Consider the following 20773-nt stretch of genomic DNA (forward strand, 5'->3'; position numbering starts at 1 on the left):
AGGAACAGATACATTGACATGCAGAAAACAGTAGCAATAAAATGACACGATCATATGCTACGTTTATAGTTTGGGTGTTGTCCATCACATCATTCTCCTAATGATGTGATCCCGTTATCAAGTGACAACACTTGTCTATGGCTAGGAAACCTTAACCATCTTTGATCAACGAGCTAGTCAACGAGGCTTACTAGGGACAGTGTTTTGTCTATGTATCCACACATGTATTTGAGTTTCCAATCAATACAATTATAGCATGAATAATAAACGATTATATGAACAAGGAAATATAATAATAACCAATTTATTATTGCCTCTAGGGCATATTTCCAACAAAAACACGATGCTGAAGCTTGTTGTCGGTGAAGAGTCCGTTGAGCTTGTCCTACACAGTGCGGGCATCATCTCCATCACTCACGACCGTGTGAAACAAGTCCTTGGAGATGGTGGTGAAGAACCACCGGATGAGCGTAGCTTCGATCGCGATCCACTCGGGGTCATCTCCCATGGTGCGCGAGTCAATGGTGCAATCGATGTGATCCACGAGATTCTCCTCGCGGAAGAGAAGCGAGAAGTATGTTTTCCACGTGTAGTACGTGAAGTTGGTGGCGTCGAGGATCACGAGAACGCGATCTTGGATGGTGATGTCGCGGATGGCAGCAGGATCTGGACCGGCGAAGGGGTTGGTGCGGGACGAGGCGACGGCTGGTGGGTGGCACGTCTGCGAGAGGGGGAAGGGGCAACAACGTGGGGTGGGAGTGGCCGCGATGCGGGGCGGCGGCGGCGGCTAGGGTTGCGGAAGCTGTTTAGGGTAGGATCGATACGGGTGAATGATACCATGTTAGTTTGGAGAGAAGAGATTGTGTGCATCGATAATTCTAATTGATCGTGCAACAGACACATATATAGGTATAAGGGGTGCGACCGGTGTTTTGTCTCCCAAGAAACAAGTAAATACAGAAGGGAGAGAGACACTACAAGTATGACATACAAATCCGGACCTACATACGTACAAACATGTTCAACAATCACAAGAGAGTATGGAGATTTCATTTTGGCTAAGCTGCATACAGATCCATCGTCTTTGGCCATGGGTTTGATGGATCGAATGTTCAGTTTTGGGCAAGACAAAGGGAACAGGAAGAAGAAAGCACGAATGGATCTTTTCTATTTTACGATTTCTTTATTCCTTATTACTCTTTTTTTGCAAGGTTATTTTTTATTACTTTACCATGGACCAAGGACGAAGATGATCTGCAAAACACTTCAAATGCTTTTTTTCTTTTTTTAGGCCAACGTAACTGTAGCATGGACTAAGGATGAAGATGAATACAACGCAAAAAAAGGTTTAAGATAAATATGACTGTGGAGTCTGCATGTCAGTGAGAGTTCAGGAATGATCTTTTCCCAACACATCAAACAGGTTTAATGTTAAAAATAACCGGGATAAAAGAGTAGAGTGTACAGACTTCAAAGATTTAAAGTTGAGGGTTTGATTTCAACAAGGTATATAAGTTTAAGTTTTATTTCAGACTTTACGCAAACTACAAAGTAAATTTCTTGTCACGTGTGCAAGGGTTGCACCATAACAACGGGTGCACTGCATACGTTCGCGGGGATCCTCCTACCTTCTTCGCTAGTTCGCTCAACTTTCCCGCCAGAATTTTGGAATCCTTCTCCACAGGCCCACACTAGAAAAAGAAAGAAAATCTGAAGCCCTCACACAGATCTACTGCTCCAACCAAATTCCCCACCCCACCACTCCGCCGCCGCCCCCCACCCATGACGGCCATCGCCGGCGAGCCCCACCGCGTAGTCCTCCTCGTCGACCTCAACCCCCTCCTCCCCTCTCCAAACCCTAGCGCTCCCACTGCCCAGTCCGCCTCCTCCTCCTACCTCGCCGCCGTCCTTCCAACCGCGGCCTCCCTCCTCGCCGCCTCCCCATCGCCCACCTCGCTCTCCGCCGCGCGCCTCTTCTTCTCCTCCCTCTCCCCGATCCTCTCCTCCTCCCTCCTCCCCAAGCACCTCCCCTCCGCCCCTACCCCGCTTTCCTTCCACCTCCCCCCGGCCACCCTCGCCTCTCTCGCCCCGCTCCGCCGCCTCGCCCTCCCGGCCTCGCCGCACCCCCGCGTCACTGCCTCCTCCTCCATCGCCAAGTCGATCCTCCAGCTCGAGCACGACTACTCCTGGGACGCCGAGTCCCAACACGGCCGCCGCCGCCGCGTCTTCGACCGGCCGCTCAATTTGGCGGTTCTCTTCACGGCCGTCTCTGATTTCGAGGAATTCGGGGAGAACACGAGCTCTGAGAAGAGGTTTCGTGGGGTTTTCGAGCCAGTGAGGGACCGGCTTCAGTCTAGGGGCATACAGGTGTGCTGGGTTGCCGTTGGTTCCACCAGCGAGGGGATACGGAGGGCGGTGACAGAGCTAGGGTGGAGGTTTACGACAGCAGATGCAGTCACGTTGGGTTCAGCGGTTGCCCCGCCAGCCCTCGTCTGGGGTGCTGTTGGATTTGGGTGTGGGGGAGGTGGAGGGCGAGGTGAGTTAGTATTGGAGATCGCCGATCTGAAAGGGAAGCCACTGGTCTGCAAGGGCTGTGAGGTTGAGATTGTTAGCTCCACGCCTGTGGTGGGTAGCCATGGTGTGTCCAGGATACATGTGAAGGCGGTGTGTGAGGTGGGGAATTTTGAGCAGTTGATGAGCAGATATGGCGAGGTTGTTCTGGTACGTGGGTTGCCACAAGATAGGAGCAAGGGTGACGGCGAAGGAGCTGTGGACAGTGAGTTTTTCCCACATCGGCTTCTGGAGTTGGTTCTTGCTGATGAGAGCAACTGCCTTCGGGCTGGAATGCCTATTTGGCAGCTCATTCTAGTTTTCCTTCATAGGAAGAACTATTGCGCAATGGTTTCGATTTCTGATGGAGATGAGAAGTCTGTAGATGGCGTCCTTGTACCTTTCTCGATGAACTATGCATTACTGCATGTTGAGAAGAATGGCACTGGTTTGGAACGGGTGGTTGCGAAGAGTCCTGAAACATTGGATAGTTCCATGCCTGATCCACCAAAGGAGCCGAGTTCAAGGAAGAAGAGAATCAGGCTGGTCAGTAAGCTACTTGAGGCAGCCAGTTGGAGCACATTCTGTGATGCGCTCCTTAAACATGCTGATGGCAGCATGCCAGTGGTGGAGTTGGAAGACCTGTATTTCAGCAGGTATGGCACTGCATCCAAGAAGCTGCGGTTTTTGAAATGCTGGCTGAAACAAGTGAAATTGTCATCTCTTGGTACTTCATCGAGCCTTCATAAAGGCGAGACCCGTCCTTCCTCAAAGGATGAAGGAGAAGCAAACCTTCAAGTCTCAGAGGAGTATGCGACTCCTCATGTCAACTGTTCGGTGGATGAAGCAGATTGTAACAAAGTTGACAAACCAGTGGATGAAGCAGATTGCAACAAAGTGGAGCAACAAGTGGGCGAGGACACTTCAGCATTCTCTTCAATGGAAGATTTAGAAGCATTTCTTGGGAGTGTCCCTCAGAAGATTGAGCAAGGTCTTTGTTCTGAAGATGCTGATTTGGGAAATCTAGCCGAACGCTTGGTTGGCTTGTCTGTCGATGCACTGATGATTAAGAATGGAAAGATTACAGTGAGATATTTTGAATACAGGGAAGTAGATGATGCTTCTGATGCAAAAGTTATCTCCGAAGCTTCCATTATTCTGTTGAGGAAACCCAAAGAGCTTCTGTTGAAGTACAAAGACAACAATTCAGCATCTGCAGGACCAGAACAAACCACAAAATACAGCGCAAATTACAAAATCAGAGAGTATCCTTTTTAGTCCTCAGTTATTTTACTTCCAACCCTGCAATTATTTTCTATGGTAATATCCACTGCGATAGTAACATGTAGGCAATACTAAATTGTGTTGTCTTGTATGCCTTAACAAGCATGTTTCAGGCATGAACTGCAAATATTGCTTAGGTTGGAAATAATCAGGTCCAAACTTGGCCCAGACTTTGAGGAAGGTTCAAAACAGAAAATGATAAAAGAGATCTGCTCTCTTTTGCAGTTTATTGATATAAACCTCCAAGGGGATTCATTTCAGTCTGACAGTATTGTTAAGTTTGCTGAGAAGACCATCAAGTCCAGGTATGTCAGTGTTTTGAATGCATTGTAACCAATATAGATGGGGCTTTATTTGTTGAGCTATTGGCTCTGTTGATGTTTGTGAATGAAGCATAAGTAGTGTTGTAAGGTACAGTGATGATTGCACTTCTTGCTTCAAGAAAATTGTACAAGCAACATACCCACAAATTGATCATGCATTTGGTTAATGGTTAGAGAAATTAGTAACACATCATTATAAGTAAACATAATACATTTTGATAGAAAATATATGCATGCTCAATACTGCTTTCGTTGCCAGATGAAAACCTTATGCTTCAACACAATCTTTGGTTTGATCATTTGTATCGCTAACATACTGATGGAAATCTTAACTTGAGATACTTATATCTCTTCTATGAGTACCACTGCTAAACTGCAGGCTACAACTCATTTTACTGCTAGGAATTTAAACCTATAACTGCTCTCATCCTTATGTACACAACTTCGGTTCCAATCATGTGAAAGGAATTGTGACATAGGGGCATCACAAAGAAGTGGTGCTCATTTTCCTTGATCCTTTGAGGAGCATGAAAGAATTGCTGACATTGTAGAGCACGTTGTTGTAACTTCCAATGGCAGTTAAAATGAGATGATATTTTTGTGTTGAATGGTCATAAATATGGCACATGCATTGTTTTACTCCCTCCGTCTCGGTTTATAATAAGTCATCTTAGGCTGCTTCCAATGCAAAGGTGCTAAGATGTGGTGCTAAGAGCATTAAATAGCTTAGCAACTCAACTTTCCAATGCATAGGTGCTTAACTTGTTGCTAAGCTCACTCTATTTAATGATTTAGCACCTAAACTCTCTCATGCATTGGTCATCTTCTTACATTTAAGTGGTTTGCCTAGGTTCACGTGTATGGCATTGGTTCTTCCTGGGGTCACCAAAGTGTTCTCTTCCCTCCTTGATTGCTATGCCATGTCATTTTTTTGCTTATGTGGCATGCTTAGCACCTGTCCACCATGGAGCATTGGGAAGGGCCTTAGGTTGTGCACCGCAACCAAGACGGAGAGGAAAATAAGATAAATTAATGCCATTGCATGTAATGAATTGACCACTGCATGTCGTGCTAGTTAGACTCAAGTCATTAAAAACATACACGCCCCACGTCTCTTATTGGTTGATTCCTTTATTCAAGTCAAAAAACAAGAAACGAGATAAAAGTTAATGCATCGTGCCTTAGTGTTTTGGGATTATTTGGTTTTCGTAAGATGACTTATAAACCGAGACGGAGGGAGTAGCTTTTATATGTTCTCATTGTTGAGTCATGTATCCGTGTTGCTTATTCCTCCGGAAGAAACTGAAAGATAAAGCTGAAGATGACAAAAATATGCATATACATACTCTAATGGTATATACATATTTCAAACAAAAGTGACCTCTGGATTCCTGACCAATGTTTGCTCCCTGTTTATGGCAACATGGCCTCAAAAATGTACTACATTATTTATGCCGTGTTTAGAAAAATATCCTGCCAAACAGAATAGTACATATTAGGATCTCTTGGAGTCATTTCCTAACAAAAGTGACCTCTGGATTCCTGTCCAATGTTTGCTCCCTGTTTATGGCAACATGGCCTCAAAACTTGTACTACATTATTTGCACTTGAAAGCTCACATCTACGGTGACACAACGGTTTAAATATATAATTTGACTGCTCAATAACTTATATGGTGTTCAAATTTATAAGCAGACCGCTGAAAATGTTGTAGGTACATGGACTCCATGGAGGATGTGATCAAGAAGATATACACAGAGATGGAGTTCGATCTGTTCGATGAAGACGACGTGCCATGTTCAGACTCTCTACCCAGCAGCAGCAACCAGGATGATGGCAAGGGCAACAAGAGCCGGAACAGCCAGAGGAACTGTGCCAGCAGCTCAAGCGCTCCCACGCTTCACACGAGGAGCAGACACCACGACAGGCACGAGGAGCAGCTGGCGCGAGCAAGTGAGCGGCGGAACAGGGAGCGCAGGCTCTCCTCCTTCACCAGCTGGGTGCCAGACCTACGGCGCGTGTGGGCGCTCAAGCACCCTGGGAAGGAGACTTCCTTGACGGTGGCGGTGCCTCGTTCCAGGCAGCACTCGAAGCGTAGGAAGCGGCGTGCGGCGTGCACCGACATGGTCTGCGAGACGCCCATGACGGCCGCAAAGAAGCAGCAGCCGGAGCAGGCCGGGTCAGGGTCTGACGAGATGATGTCGATCGGGTCGGTGTCCAAGACCTTGTTCGACGACGACACGGAGGTGAGCAGCTCCAGCAGCGTGTAAACGAAAGTGTACTCGAAAGAGCATGTTGGCCGCGCGATTGCAGTCACGATTTCTTCAGAAGGTTGGAGTTCTCCGAGCTCCAGCAAGGGCGTTTCTCATCAGTACACAGGTGTCCTGATTGTTGTGGTGTGCCGGGCTGATTACTCATTTCATTCCATCGTTGAACTTCGGCATTTGTTTCAGCCGTATGTCCAGACTTCTACGGTGACGACACTTCTTTTCGGCTGATTACCTTCTGCTGCTAGCGGGACGACACTTCTTTTCGGCTGACTACCTTCTGCTGCTAGCGGTACAGTGGATAGACGAAATCACTAGTTAGCGAATACATCTTTTAACGATTATTTTCATCTTTACATGTTGCGACAAGTGGCGCATTGTATGTGTGACATTTGTTGTAACCTGAGAGTTCTTTTTTTTTTCGTAGATCTGTATTTTTAAAATGTTTTATCTTTTAAATCGTGCGTTCAAATCTTGAACCGTTTTCATCGTTGGCTTCTTGCGTCGAGATCTTTAAAACTAGATCCCATGTTGATAGATTTTGTTAATTTTTTTTTTCATGAAAAAAATCAAAAGAAAAAACCGTGGCTCATGCGATAGAAAGAAAAACAGAAAATACGTTTTTTTCCTTTCCGAGAGGCATGAGTCATGCATCTTGCGAAGTCAAAATCGTGCTTCTCGTGAAAAAAAAGAAAAATGTGTTTTTTGCAATTTTTGTGAGAGGCACGGGCATGCCTCTCGCGAAGGCAAAACCGTACCTTTTGCGAAAACAAAACTGTGCCTCTTGTAAAAAAACAAATAGAAAAACACGTTTTCCCCCTTTCGGAAGAGGCACGGGCCTGCCTCTCGTGATGGCAAAATCGTGCCTTTCGCGTAAGCAAAACCGTGTCTCTCACAGAAAACACAGCAGCAAACACGTTTTTATTCCTTTTTCGAGAGGCACAGGCGTGCCTCTAGCGAATGCAAAACCGTGCCTTTCATGAATGCAAAACCGTGTCTTTCGCAAAAAAAAACAGGAAACGCGTTTTTTCTCTCTTTTCGAGAGGCACGGCCGTACCCGTTGCGGCGAATACAAAAAAAACATTCAGAGCGCGACACGTGGCGGCGAATAATTTTATTTTGAGAGGGGCTGCGACTATGTGTAGCGACCTTTGGCGTATCCTAGGGTCAAGGCCTAGCTAGCAGATTGTCTGTCTTGCTCCATAGGCCATTGACGTACGTTTTCTCCATTCGTTTTTTGACATTTGTTCATATTTTTGAAACATTCTAAACACACAAGTTCCAGCACTTAAAAATACTTTACAAATAAAAAAACTGCGAATTTGTAAAATGTTAAATGGAGTGCGAAGAAATTGTTAGTGTAATTTTAGAATATGTTGATACATTTAAAAAAAATCTTTGTAACTGTTAACAAATGTTTAAGATGAAATAAAAAACGTTCAAAAACATTTATTTGGAAAAAGTTAATTTATGTATTTAGAAAATGTTGAACACGTACAAAAAAAAGTTTCATATGTGTACAAAAAATGTACAATATGTATAAAAATGTATATTTTAAGAAAATATTATCATATATATGCAAAATATTAAACATATACAAGAAAAATATGTCTGATGTATACAAAAAGTGTACAATTTGATGTGAAAAGTAGAATAAATAAATATATATCTAAAAAATATAAATCAAATATTTGAAAAATATTTAACGCATACAAGAAAAATGTTTCTTATGTGTACAAAACCTGTACAATTTGTATGAAAAAAGTACACACTAAAACCTGTACAATTTGTATGAAAAAAGTAGACATGCGTTAGAAAAAAAGTAAATTAAAAAAGAGGCATTAAATCTATGAAAAAGAAGGGTATTAAATAGGAAGAAAAGATACACCCTGTTCCTCAATCCAGAAGACATGCAAAAAAACAAAGAAATCTATGAAAGATAAGGGTATTAAATTTGAAGATGTCAAGAATCTACCACCTATCAAAGAAGTACACGGATTCAATATTCCAAAACACGTAGTAGCGGTAACTTCTCCTTATAGATTTAATGAGGGTGATATCTCATATAATAAATCTCCAAGTTATTGTTTAGACGAATCTGATAACTTCATCGTTAAACAAGAAAATTTCAATATGCAAATTAGTGATCAATTGAAACGTGATTCTATTATGATTGAACGCTTGAGTGATGTACTTGTGAGAATTTCAAATGATATTAAAGGCTTATGTAAAGATCACTTTATGGGTCAAACCCAGCTTCAACAAGTTTCTAAATCATAAAATGATCTAATTAAGGAGATGATTGATAAAAATAATAATCATGTTGTTAAACTAGTGAGTAAATGTTGTAAAATGACTCATAAAACTTTGTTTCATAAGGGTCATCCTAAAATAATTGAACAAGATTCTGAGAGATTTAATGAAAGTGCACCTAGTTCACCTAGAAAGAGAAACAAAAAACGGAAATCTTCACATGCTTTTGATGAACCTACTATAGAAAAACCTCCTAAAAATTCTAATAATATTTCTATTCCCGACGACGAGACATAGTCTGGTGATGAGCATTTATCTAGTGATACTGATAATGATAATATTAATAATGATCATGTATATGCTCAACCTAATGATAATATTGAACTTGATAATGATGTGGAAATAGAACCGAAAACTAAGCTTGATGACTCACCCCTAAAAATAAAAGATATGATAAAAGAGGCTTTGTTGGTAATAAGTATGATAGAGAAAGAGAACCGTGGGCTCATAAACCATGACTTTTCCTAGTAAAGCTACAAAGTCCAAAGATGAGGGTACTTTTAATCGCTTTGTTGAATTGCTTATACTTTATTCTTGGAAGTGCCCTTAACTGATGCTATGAAAATGCCTATGTATGCTAAGTACATGAAATATATTTTCGCCAATAAAAGAAAAATACATGAGGCTAAAATTTCTAACATGCTTGTAAACTATTCATTCAATGGGAACATGCATGAAAATCTAGGAGATCCATGAATAACCTCACTATACCATGCTTCATTAATAATAATTATGTTAAAACTGCTTTATATGATTTAAGAGTCGGTGATAGTGTTATGCCTTTCTCTTTATATAAAAGACTTGATTTCAATAGTCTCTTCCATCTCGAGTCTTTTATGTTATTTAAGAGCCATTATATGATTTAAAAGAAAGAAAAATGTGTGAGGATGACAATATGTCGGCTATTCTTGGGAGACCTTTTCTTAATAGCGTAGGGGCTGTTACTGATTGCAATAAAAGCAAGGTAACTTTTCATGTCAACAACAATGAGCATACAATATGTTATCCAAAGAGGCAAAACAAAGTGAATAATATCAATTCCATTGAAAAAATTATGACAATTACTATTGGAGACTTTGAATCCCCTCTTCCAGTTCCCCCAAAAAATATCAAACTCGTGTTATCGGAACCAAGCATATAACGGTTGAGGTAACTTACTGATATACAAAAATTCTTCGGTTTTATGTCAATAAAAAATAGTCCGTTAGTAAGACTTGATCAACCTTATTAATGGATTATTTTTGAGAGGAATATGGTCGATGAATTCCGTAAGCACAACCTTCTATTTCTTTAATTTATTTTCTGTTATTTTAAATTTAATAAAGCAAAAATGCCATGTTTACCCTATTTTCCGAATCGTCAATGTAGTAGCCCCCGATACTTGGGTTGGGAAACATTGCCGACCCTAAGACCGTATCTCCTCGGGAACTAGTTCAACCGTCGTCTATGTTTTGATAATGCCCAGGTGTAGCTCGGTAGGAAAGATGCCGAACTAGGGGTTGGAAAAGATTGCTTGAGCATAACCACCACGGAGAACACCTCAAACAAGAGGATGTCATGTCCCCCGAAAGAAAAACATAAAAATAGGTTAACGATGTCAAAAGATCGGAAAACCAAAAAAACTCATATAAAAACTTTACTTCTACACTGAATTAAGTCTTTTGGTGCCAATTGAAATTGGGCTTAAAATTAGTATGTGCTTTGATCGTGCTTTAACATGATACATCCGATTTTCAGATTTCAAGCGGGTCGACTTTGCCTTCAACCTCCTATCCCGGAGGCGGAGTGTTTCTTAGGATAGTTTAGCGAACTAAGCTCGAGCAACTTTAGAGAGAAACCAAGCTATCCGTTTATTGTCCATACACTCGCGTCAAAAAAAGGAGTACTAGAAAAAGACTTTGCAACGACTAAGAAAGAAACAAATTTGTTATAAACGACTCATATAAATTTAAGAGCCCCCAATTGACATGGGAAAATGAAGCTGTTTTTAACAAACAACTTTTTTGTTTAACAAAAAAATAATTCTTGGTTGAATCGCACAGAAATTAAAAATTGAAAAAAGTGGAGCATGAAAGCAATTTAGTTGTTTAATGTGCTCAGTGCTGAAGACGTGGGCCGAGCTTACAGCGGGTCAAGGTCCCATCCCCAAGCGTGTCCCCAGATGCCCGAGTGAAGAGCTCGACTTGATGAAGTGGAAACACATTACGATTGATGTGGCGAGGCAAATCCCTTGGTCCATCTGAGGTGACAAAATTGGTCTCCTGGTGACGCCAAAGTCCACGGAGTACGTTGATGAAGAGATGACGAAGCCCCTCGTCCAGCCAAAGTGTCGAAGCCTCCATGTTAGCCTACGAGTTGAAGTAGGTCGGCGTGCTCATTGTCGGCTTGAATAAGAGGCGACACAATGATGCTCACGCATGTCAATTTTGTTGACACGATCGATGCCGGCTTAATGAAGTAATCACGCAGCGATGACAATGTGCCCGCCCCTTGTAATCCGTGGGGTGGCATGAAGAATACCTTGGAAAAGGCTTTCAAATTTGTGGGCACATGTTTGAGAACAACACACAATACTATAAGAAAAAAAATACTTCAAATAGGATGTCCGATAACCCATTCATGAAAAAAATGAACTCGTGTCGGATTGGTTTTTGTGCAGAAAACAGATCCAAAACATGTTGTACTCTTTAGAAGTTTTCCAAAGTTTGCACGGTCGTATCAAGCTAAATTTTTGAGAGGTGATTGATAGAGGAATTCCGCAGCCGATGGAAGGTGGGATTTTTCAACGGATGTCCTAGCTGACTACTGGACCCCTGCCCTAAACTCGCCCATATTCTACAGGGCTCCGGTATATCACAGGTTGTCGGACATTCCTCCATTGGAATACGATGAAATTTTACAGGGTTGTTGTAGACCCAATTCTGTACAATTCCAGCGAAGAAATCGTCAAAGCGACACTTGAGGAGATGGGTACAACAAACATGAATCCGCTATCTAGAAAAAGCCGAGGCCTATCTGCACATGAGCCATCGATCCTTTGCGATCACACAACAGACTCTCAATGAAAGCATCAGTGTTGGTGTCCAAACTAGCAGACCTCAGATAGGGGGGACCAAGCTGTTAGATCATATCAATGGGTAACAAGAGACAAGGGACACGATGTTTTTACCTAGGTTTATGCCCTCTTAAAGGAGGTAAAACCCTACGTCCTGCTTTCTCTTATATTATGGGTGTAGTAGAGAGTTGATCTACCTCAAGATCGTGAATTGTGCTCTAAACCTAAGGATGATGATGAATGAATATGTTTCTTGATGATATATTGACTAGCCTAACCTCGGATTATATATTGCACCAAATGCCTAGGATAACAGGAGTCCTAGTCGGCTACTTCGGTGGAGAGGAGTCCTTGTATTGATCACCAAGCCTTGTGGAATCTTCCTTGTATATGTCATAGGCTGCCTGAAGTGGCCCATTAGTGAACTGTCATGGGGGTCCTCGGCCTGGCCCTTTGGCCAGGAGACGACGTGATGAGTCCCCCCTAGTCCAGGACACTATAACTATGTATTTGTTGGAGGGATATGGAAGAACTTTGAACTAACTTCTTGTATGTGGGAAATAGAAGTGCTTCGTAGTTGCATCTTGTCTTGTTCGTGATCTTTGTCCCTGCACGAAGAGGCTAATTCTAGAGAGACTGCAAAACTCAATTCTGAATACTAGTGACATAAAGTTTTAGTACGGTAGCTTGAATCCTAACTCTGAGGATACAAGAGGTGTAGTTATTAAACATCCAAAGATCTTGTATAATTCTATATCAATTAAAGAGACAACCCAAACAATGAATATGCCATTTTGGTGGACAACTGATTCTTGATGCAGGGTTGATATGTCCCAAACGTATCTATAATTTCTGCTTGTTCCATGATCTTTTGGGTGACATTGTTATATGTTGTATACACTTTTATATCACTTAACACATATTTGGACTAACCTACTAACTCAGTGCACCCAGTGCCAGTTTCTGTCTGTTGATGTCTATTTTGCAGGGGCTTTTACCCAATTTTCCAAAGTCCGAAAAATTCCAGAAAATATATATAAAAAATCAACGAAACAGAAGCTTACGGATCACCGAAGATGGGCCAGAGGGGGCCAGGGGCCTCCCACACGGCTTGCTGGCGCGGCCAGGCCCTAGGCCGTGCGAGGAGGTCGCCTGAGTGGGTCCCACCCCCTCCGGTGCCCTCCTTTGACCTATATTTAGAGTCCCGAGAGGAAACCCTTACAGACTTTCTGGAATCGCGTCCATCGTTCCGCCGCGGCAGCGCTTCCGAGATCGGGAGCGTCAGGAAACCTCTTCCCGGCACCCTGCCGGAGGGAGGATTGACCTCCGAGAGCTTCTCCACCGCCATGGATGCTTCCCGGATGTGCCGTGAGTAGTCCTCGTTGGACCATGAGTCCATGACCAGTAGCTATGTGATGTCTTCTCTCCAATCTTGTGCTTCAATGGTTAGTCCTTGTTAGTTGCCCTACATGATCAAGGCATCTATTTAATTCTCTTGCTATTGCTATGCTCGGTTTATTGGGATCCGATGGATTATGAGATTATGTTCAGATTGTTATGAGTTATATATCTGATTATCCTTTTATATTATGTTCCTTAGTGATTCATGCATGTTCTCCATTGCTATTTATTGCTTTGGCCAAGTAGTAGATTGTAACTCCAAGAGGGAGCGTTATGCATGATTGTGGGTTCATGCCCCTCGATGTCTAGCTTGAGTGACAGAAACATGAAACTAGGGGATGTGCTTGTTACCACTAGGGAGAAAACAACGGTGCTTGTGACCACGGTTGCAAGGATTGTTTACCTTACACATAGTTCGTTAATGCAGTTGTCCGTTGCTTTGAGTTTACACTTTGGGTGGGGCTCGCAACTTAATACCGACGAGATGTTCTCGATAGATATCACAGTGTTGATGATTAGTAAGTAGATGCTGATGAATAAACGGTCTACTTGTCTTGGCGTACTGCCCATTACTATTGAACCTCTAACCATCAAGTAGCATAATTAGCATTGCGGTGCGATCATAATTCTGTCAATTGCGCAACTGTGATTTGTTTACCCAAGCATAGTTGTTTATCATCTTTTGGGTGTAACATCCCAATTTTCCTAATTGGGAATGTTTTACATTGTAGCTAAGCATCTATGCATATTGATTGAACTAAAGTTTGCAATTGAATTCTTTCGACTATTGCCTTTTTCATTTCTATTTTTTCTTCACACGAGAAATGCCGGGAAATGATCTCTTGCACGCAAGAGAGAGCGGAGGAAAATGACCCTCCAAAGAAAAACGTGAGGCATCTCTGAAATATTTGGAGCCAAGAAAGCCAAGGTTTTATCGCGAAAATATTTGCAAAAAGAAAATAAAGCATTTAGGGGATTTTCTAAAAAAACATTTTTTAAAAGTTTTTATTTTTGCTTTGGAAAAATGTTAATCGAGTAGAGGATATTTTTCTGATTTTTTTGGTATATAATACCCCATATTAATTATTTTATTTGTTTCCTTCTATTTCCCTTTTAGTTTCTGTTTTATTAAAGAGGCTAAATAGGAAACGATTTTTTTAAAAAAGGAAACCGCCGCCGGCGCATTATAGTTGTGGGCCGAATCCCACCTTAGCCGGGATCCGAAATCTCTTCGGATCGGCCGACTGCCCCGAGCGCCCCAGTTCCCCTCTCCGTGGCCGTGGGCCCCGCGCCCGATTCTCCTCTTCCCTCGGTCACCTTCCTCCTCTCCCCTTTCCTAAACAAAGACCGAGCCCGAGTCCCTTCCCAGTTCGCCGGGATCCGCCCGATCCCCCTGCCCCTTCCCTCCTGAGCGCCTCTCTCCCCCTATAAATACTGCCCCCTGCCGCCGCACCCCGTTCCCCACCTCGCCACGCCGTCCCGCCGCCCCCAAGCCGCCCTGCTGCACCGCCGCCGGAGCACCCGAGCTCGGCCAGCTTCAGCCACCCGCTGCACCGCCTCCGGCCACCCCGACCCCTCCCTGACGCCACCAACGCGCTCGCCGCCCTCGCCCGCATCGACTGGAGCCCTCGCCGCCGCCGGAGACCCTCTGGAGCCCCTCCCCCGTCCTCACCCGAGCCGCCGCCGCCGTCAAGCCCTCGCCGGAGCAGAGCAACGCCGGTGAGCACCCCATCCCCCTCAGTAGCCGTTGGATCCTAAATGCACGCTGTAGATTAGATCCCGAATACCCTTTCGGTTTTCTAACAAAACCGAGCCGGTTTTATTCACTTAACTATTTAGCGAGAGAGTTCTCGTTAAGTTTCAGCCGTTTGCTCCCTACACCCGCAGCACACACCCCCGCAGCCAATCAGGGACTGCCACGTAGTCTGTTAGCAATTGTTTTCTTTTTCTGTTTAGTTCCAAAAACAGAAAAGTTTCAGTTTTGTTTTGACCATAGCTTTTGATCCCGAAGTCCAATGAGGTTGATTCTTTTTCCAGTAGATCCCAATTTGCCTGTAGTTTCTAAAAACATATAATTTGTCTATGTATGAAATTTTCAAATTTGAATTAGATCAGATTTAGTTTAAACCTTGTTTTGCTTATTCCAGGAGTTTAAAAAATGATTTTGAGTTGATTTTTTTGCTACTGCTTCCTAGTGATTATATCTTACTTTGGTAGAAGTTTCAAATTTTTTCAAATATTTGTACTTGGGTTTTTAAGAGAAACAAGTTTCTACCTTAGTGACGTGTATTGAATTCTTTCACTTAGGCCATAGCAAACTTTTACTTGTCATGTTATTTTTACTTGTTGTTTGATTGTAGTGCTTATGGTGTGTATTTGTTTGTATCGGTATATCACCCGGAGTGCGAAGCTTGTTACTTAGAAGCGCTCGATCAAGACAACTATCATCAAGGCAAGTCATTTTGATCATGCTATTTCCTATGTTTTTCGATGCATGGTAGTTTCACCTTTCTTTGCCAATTTGCATGCTGCCTAGGTACTTGGAAATTTTAGTATAGGTTGTAGTATCATGTGGTAGGCACACAACAACCCGATACTTGGCCCTGGGACGACAAATTTCTTATTGCTATGCTTGAGTAGACGGGTTTTCGGTTGAGTGCATAACACGAGTGATGCGAGGTTGATTAAATAATCAAGACCGGTTAAGGCAAGATTTTCAAGACCTCGGATGCAATGCTACACTGGGTGAAGGACGGTTGATCGGCTCCGTGGAGAAACCAGTGGATGACCCGGGATGCTGGAGACGGCCATGACATCCTGCGGAAAGCTTCACCCAGGCTCGAAGAGACGGACGGAGGCTTCAAGACCCAAGGCTTACCTGCACAGCCACAAGTCATTATGGGCTCTGGCTTGGTTGGACAACGCGGCAACTCTGGACAGGCGGTGCTAGCAGATGTAGAAGAACGGTAGGAATGGATGGGCACCGACAGGGATTCAAAGGGACCCGTTGAAAGACCATGCTTTGATCATCCGGTCTTCAAACACCCTGAAGTGCGAGGACATACACGGAGGCGATCAAATCTTGTGGGGAACGTGTGCAAAACTCTGCAGAGTGCCCAACCTAATCGATTAGCCGTGTCCACGGTCATGGACAACTTGAGCCGAAGGCATTGAAATTCCCCTGAACTCTCGACACAACTTAATAATGATGTGGGTGTTAACAACAACTCGGGTACGAGAATTGGTTGGCGGAACCATCTCGTTAACAACAAACAATGTAGTAATATTTTTGCTTCCAGCCCCTCTTGTTGTAGGATAAAATTGGCTTTATGCAAGACTTATAGCCCCACCTACCAAATATGCATGTAGAGATAGTTGATTATTATTTTACCCCTCTCTTTGATGACTTGCCGGCATATTCCATATGCTGACCTACACGGCTGCAACGTATCATGTTGCAGACTACTTTTCTGATCAGGAGTGAGGCTATGATCTACGTTCAGCGACATGTCCTGGAGTCGGATGGACTCGTCTACCTGATGCCTCCGCTAGTCTTCGTTAGTTATCTCATGAGATGGCCTTCAGCCACTTTATTGTAATCCTTTATTGTAATAAAGTACTCATTATGAGATTTTGATTAATAATGCTGTGGGATTGAACTCTTGAATATATACATTAATGTACTGAGTGTGTACCAACATGATCTTGGGATGGTATGGAAACACCAGAGGCTTGACTCGTGTTGAGTCGGGTCGCTACAGAAATGGTATTCAGAGCACATGCTGACCGTAGGGCGTAACCTCTAGGAATGGAAAAGCCTTAGGAAGAAAATTATTTTTTCTTATGTCTATAAATCCTCTATTTCCTCTTCTGATCATTTCTGACTTCTCTCCGATTTTCCAATGTTTTAGATGGCCACCTTCATCCCCGTTAAGTTCACGGAGTTTTGCTAGCCCGACGCCACTATGCCTTTCGGAAAGGAGCTGGTACAGATCACCAAGGACTTGGGGATTGCTCTGCCGACTATCACAGGGAAGCCGACTTCGTCTTACCCGGAGGATTCACGCTACAGGATCGAGGTGCACGTTCCCGGAAGGACATTCGAGCCGCGCACTGAGCCGGTGGATTTCAAGTTCATCGCACCCAACTGGATTCTCGGAAGGGACATGGCGGTCCATTGTGCACTCGGACGTATCAAGGAAGAGTACAAAGGCTGCCCTATTTCACCAGACCTATTCACGGTATCCCGGAGAAGCGAAGACAGAGAAATCATATCAAGCAAGACCAAGGACGCTCTCCTGTCTTATGCCCAGACCTTGGAGAAGCACAACGAGACTCTGGAGCATCGTGTGATCAAGGACGCCAGGAAGATCAAGCAACTGTCGCTCCGCGAACTCGAACTCGAAGAAGCAGCCCGGGAAGCCCACTATGAGCACGAACTGGAGGTGAAGGACTTTCTGGAGAGGATCGAGAAGCTGAAGACTCGAGTTGCATACCTGGAGGAGGAACTGGACATGGGCGAGAACCTTCACCCCGAAGGTGACGTAGCCCTCTTGATCAGCAATGACGAGGACTATGAAGAAAGCTCCACCGAAGGACCCATCACCATGCTTTTCTGAGGAGGACACTTAGACTAGACCACCAAATTTAGTTTATCGTTAAACGTTTAGGCCGATGTTTAGGATTTTCGAATTTTGTATCCCCGTGTGAACCTTTGTGATGGTATTGAATAAAATGTGTGGTGTGATACTTGTTTGTTGCATTTTCATATTGGTAGTGTAATTACTCTTAGGCCATTGTTCTATGCTAATCTCACCCCTCTACAAACATCAGATGCCTCCGAGACGCGCTCCTGAGTCCAACTTTCCGCCGGAACTCACCCAGTTCATCCAGCAGCAGAACACCCTGATGCAGCTGATCATCCAGAACCAGAACAATAACAACAACCATCATCCACCTCAGGCCGACAATCTCACCCGTTTCCTGAGGTTGAACCCTCCGACTTTCTCCAGCAGCATTGAGCCCATTGTGGCAGATGATTGGCTCCGCAAGATGGAGCGGGAACTTATCAGTGCTGGTTGTACTGAAGCTGAGAAGGTGCGCTTTGCCGCGCATCAACTTGAAGGCCCTGCAGCTGCATGGTGGGAGAACTACACCACCACATACCCCATTGCTGGAGTCACTTGGGAGCAGTTCAAGCAAGCCTTCCGTACCGCACATGTCTCAGCTGGTGCAATGAGTCTGAAGAAGCGTGAGTTTCGCAACTTACGCCAGGGAAATCACTCTGTGGCTCAGTATGTCGATGAATTCAGCATGCTCGCCCGTTATGCACCTGGAGATGTGGCCGATGATGCGGCCAAGCAGGAAAAGTTCTTGGAAGGACTCAATGATGAGCTGAGCATTCAGCTGACTGTAGCCACCTTCAACATCTACCAGGAGCTAGTTGATAAGGCCCTCATCTTGGAGGGGAAACACCAGCAGATGGAGAACCGCAAGCGGAAGTATGGGAATGGAAAGTTCAACTCCAGCACTCAGCAGAAGCCTCGCTACACCCCCTATTCAGGGAATACCGGGACTGGATCCGGTAAGTTTGGAGGACACGTCCAGCATAACCACCTAGTGCACAACCATGGAGGCCACAACCATGGAGGAAATGGGAACCACCGCAACAACAACAACTTCAAGAATGGCAGTACTGGCACTCAGCAGCATTCAGCTCCAGCTCAGAAGGATCTAAATCACATCACCTGCTTCAAGTGTCAGAAGACGGGACACTATGCCACTGAATGTCCCCAGAACAAGCAGGGAAATGGAAACGGCAACGGCAACTCTGCAACAAAGAAGCCCAGTCCTTTTCCTCGAGCTCAGGTGAATCACATTGATGTTGAAGAGGTCTATGATCACCCCGATACTGTGGTTGGTAAGTTTTTGCTAAATTCACGTCCAGTATTGGTACTTTTTGATTCTGTTGCAATGCATTCATTCATATCAAGGGTAGTTGTGGAAAAGTATAGTTTGCCAACTAGAACCCTCAGCCAGCCTATTAAGGTCAGTTCCCCAGGAGGCATGATGACAGCCGGGATAGGATGCCATGCTTTGAGTTTCAACATCGGGAACCATAATTTTCCCACCGACCTCATCGTATTAGAGTCCCAGGGATTGGATGTATTCCTAGGCATGGATTGGTTGGCCAAGTATGAAGGGAATACTGATTGTGCCCTTAAGTCTATTTTGCTCACCACCCCCGAGCAGAAGCGAATTAAGTACGTGTCTCAGCGCCCGACACGGAGTAAACGAGTAAACTCTCTCACGGGAGTAGTCCAGGAGGAAGTACCGATTGTACAGGAGTACCCAGATGTATTTCCGGAGGAATTGCCGGGCATGCCACCTGATAGAGATTGAGTTCTTGATTGAGCTATTACCCGGAACAACCCCGATATCCAAGAGACCCTATCAGATGCCCGCAAATGACTTGGTAGAAATCAAGAAGCAAATTAAGGAGTTGTTGGACAAAGGGTATATTCGCCCAAGTTCTTCACCTAGGGGAGCCCCAGTGCTCTTGGTTGAAAAGAAGGATAAGTCCTTGAGAATGGTTGTCGATTATCGTGCATTGAACGAGGTGACCATCAAGAATAAGTATCCCTTGCCGATGATCAATGTTCTGTTTGATCAGTTAGTTGGAGCTCGCATATTCTCAAAGATCGATCTTCGATCCGGGTATCATCAGTTGAAGTTTCGTGAACAGGATATACCCAAGACAGCCTTCACCACTCGGTACGGCTTGTATGAGTACAAGGTCATGTCATTTGGACTGACTAATGCTCCGGCATATTTTATGAATCTGATGAACAAGGTATTTATGGAATACTTGGACAAGTTTGTCGTGCTGTTCATCGATGACATACTGATATTCTCCAAGAACGAAGAGGAACACAAGGAACATCTGCGTCTAGTTCTGGAGAAGCTTCGAGAGCATAATCTATATGCAAAGTTTAGCAAATGTGAGTTTTGGTTGAAGGAAGTCGGATTCCTCAGACACGTCATCTCAGGAGAAGGAATAGCAGTGGACCCTGCCAAGGTCGCAGCAGTCACCGAATGGGTAGCACCCACTTCAGTCAAGGAGATCCGCAGTTTCCTCGGACTTGCCGGATATTACCGGAGGTTCATTGAGAATTTCTCGAAGATCGCCAAGCCCATGTCAGAGTTGTTGAAGAAGGAGTCCAAGTATGTTTGGACTGAGGAATGTGAAATCAGCTTTCAAGAGTTGAAGAAACGTCTGGTTACAGCCCCAGTGCTGATATTGCCGAACATTCGGAAGGATTTCCAGGTTTACTGTGACACTTCTCGTCAAGGACTCGGAGGAGTGCTCATGCAAGAAGGTAAAGTTGTAGCCTATGCATCCAGACATCTCAGACCTCATGAGTTGAATTATGCCACACATGACTTGGAACTAGCAGCCGTAGTGCACGCTCTCAAGACCTGGAGACATTTCCTGATCGGAAATAGTTGTGATGTTTACACTGATCACAAGAGCCTGAAATATATCTTCACGCAGAAGGAGTTGAACCTCAGACAGAGGC

General features: G+C 44.1%; 1 protein-coding gene across 1 annotated transcript; it reads left to right on the forward strand.

The window, feature by feature from the left end:
• The first annotated feature begins 1729 nt into the window (after window positions 1–1729).
• LOC123443195 lies at window positions 1730–6883 on the forward strand. The gene is made up of 3 exons (XM_045119494.1): window positions 1730–3815; window positions 3948–4139; window positions 5872–6883. The coding sequence occupies exons 1-3, from the start codon at window positions 1783–1785 to the stop codon at window positions 6425–6427; spliced, it is 2781 nt and encodes a 926-aa protein (XP_044975429.1). The 5' UTR covers window positions 1730–1782; the 3' UTR covers window positions 6428–6883.
• The last annotated feature ends 13890 nt before the right edge of the window (window positions 6884–20773 follow it).

This window comes from Hordeum vulgare, chromosome 3H, assembly GCF_904849725.1.
Source record: "Hordeum vulgare subsp. vulgare chromosome 3H, MorexV3_pseudomolecules_assembly, whole genome shotgun sequence".
Lineage (NCBI taxonomy): Eukaryota > Viridiplantae > Streptophyta > Magnoliopsida > Poales > Poaceae > Hordeum > Hordeum vulgare.

Excerpts from the sequence above, each read along its gene's own strand:
- LOC123443195 (XM_045119494.1), top strand. The coding sequence starts at position 1,783 with ATGACGGCCATCGCCGGCGAGCCCCACCGCGTAGTCCTCCTCGTCGAC. Across the intron at positions 3,816-3,947 it reads GCAAATTACAAAATCAGAGA|GCATGAACTGCAAATATTGC; the intron begins GTATCCTTTTTA and ends AGCATGTTTCAG. Across the intron at positions 4,140-5,871 it reads GAGAAGACCATCAAGTCCAG|GTACATGGACTCCATGGAGG; the intron begins GTATGTCAGTGT and ends AAAATGTTGTAG.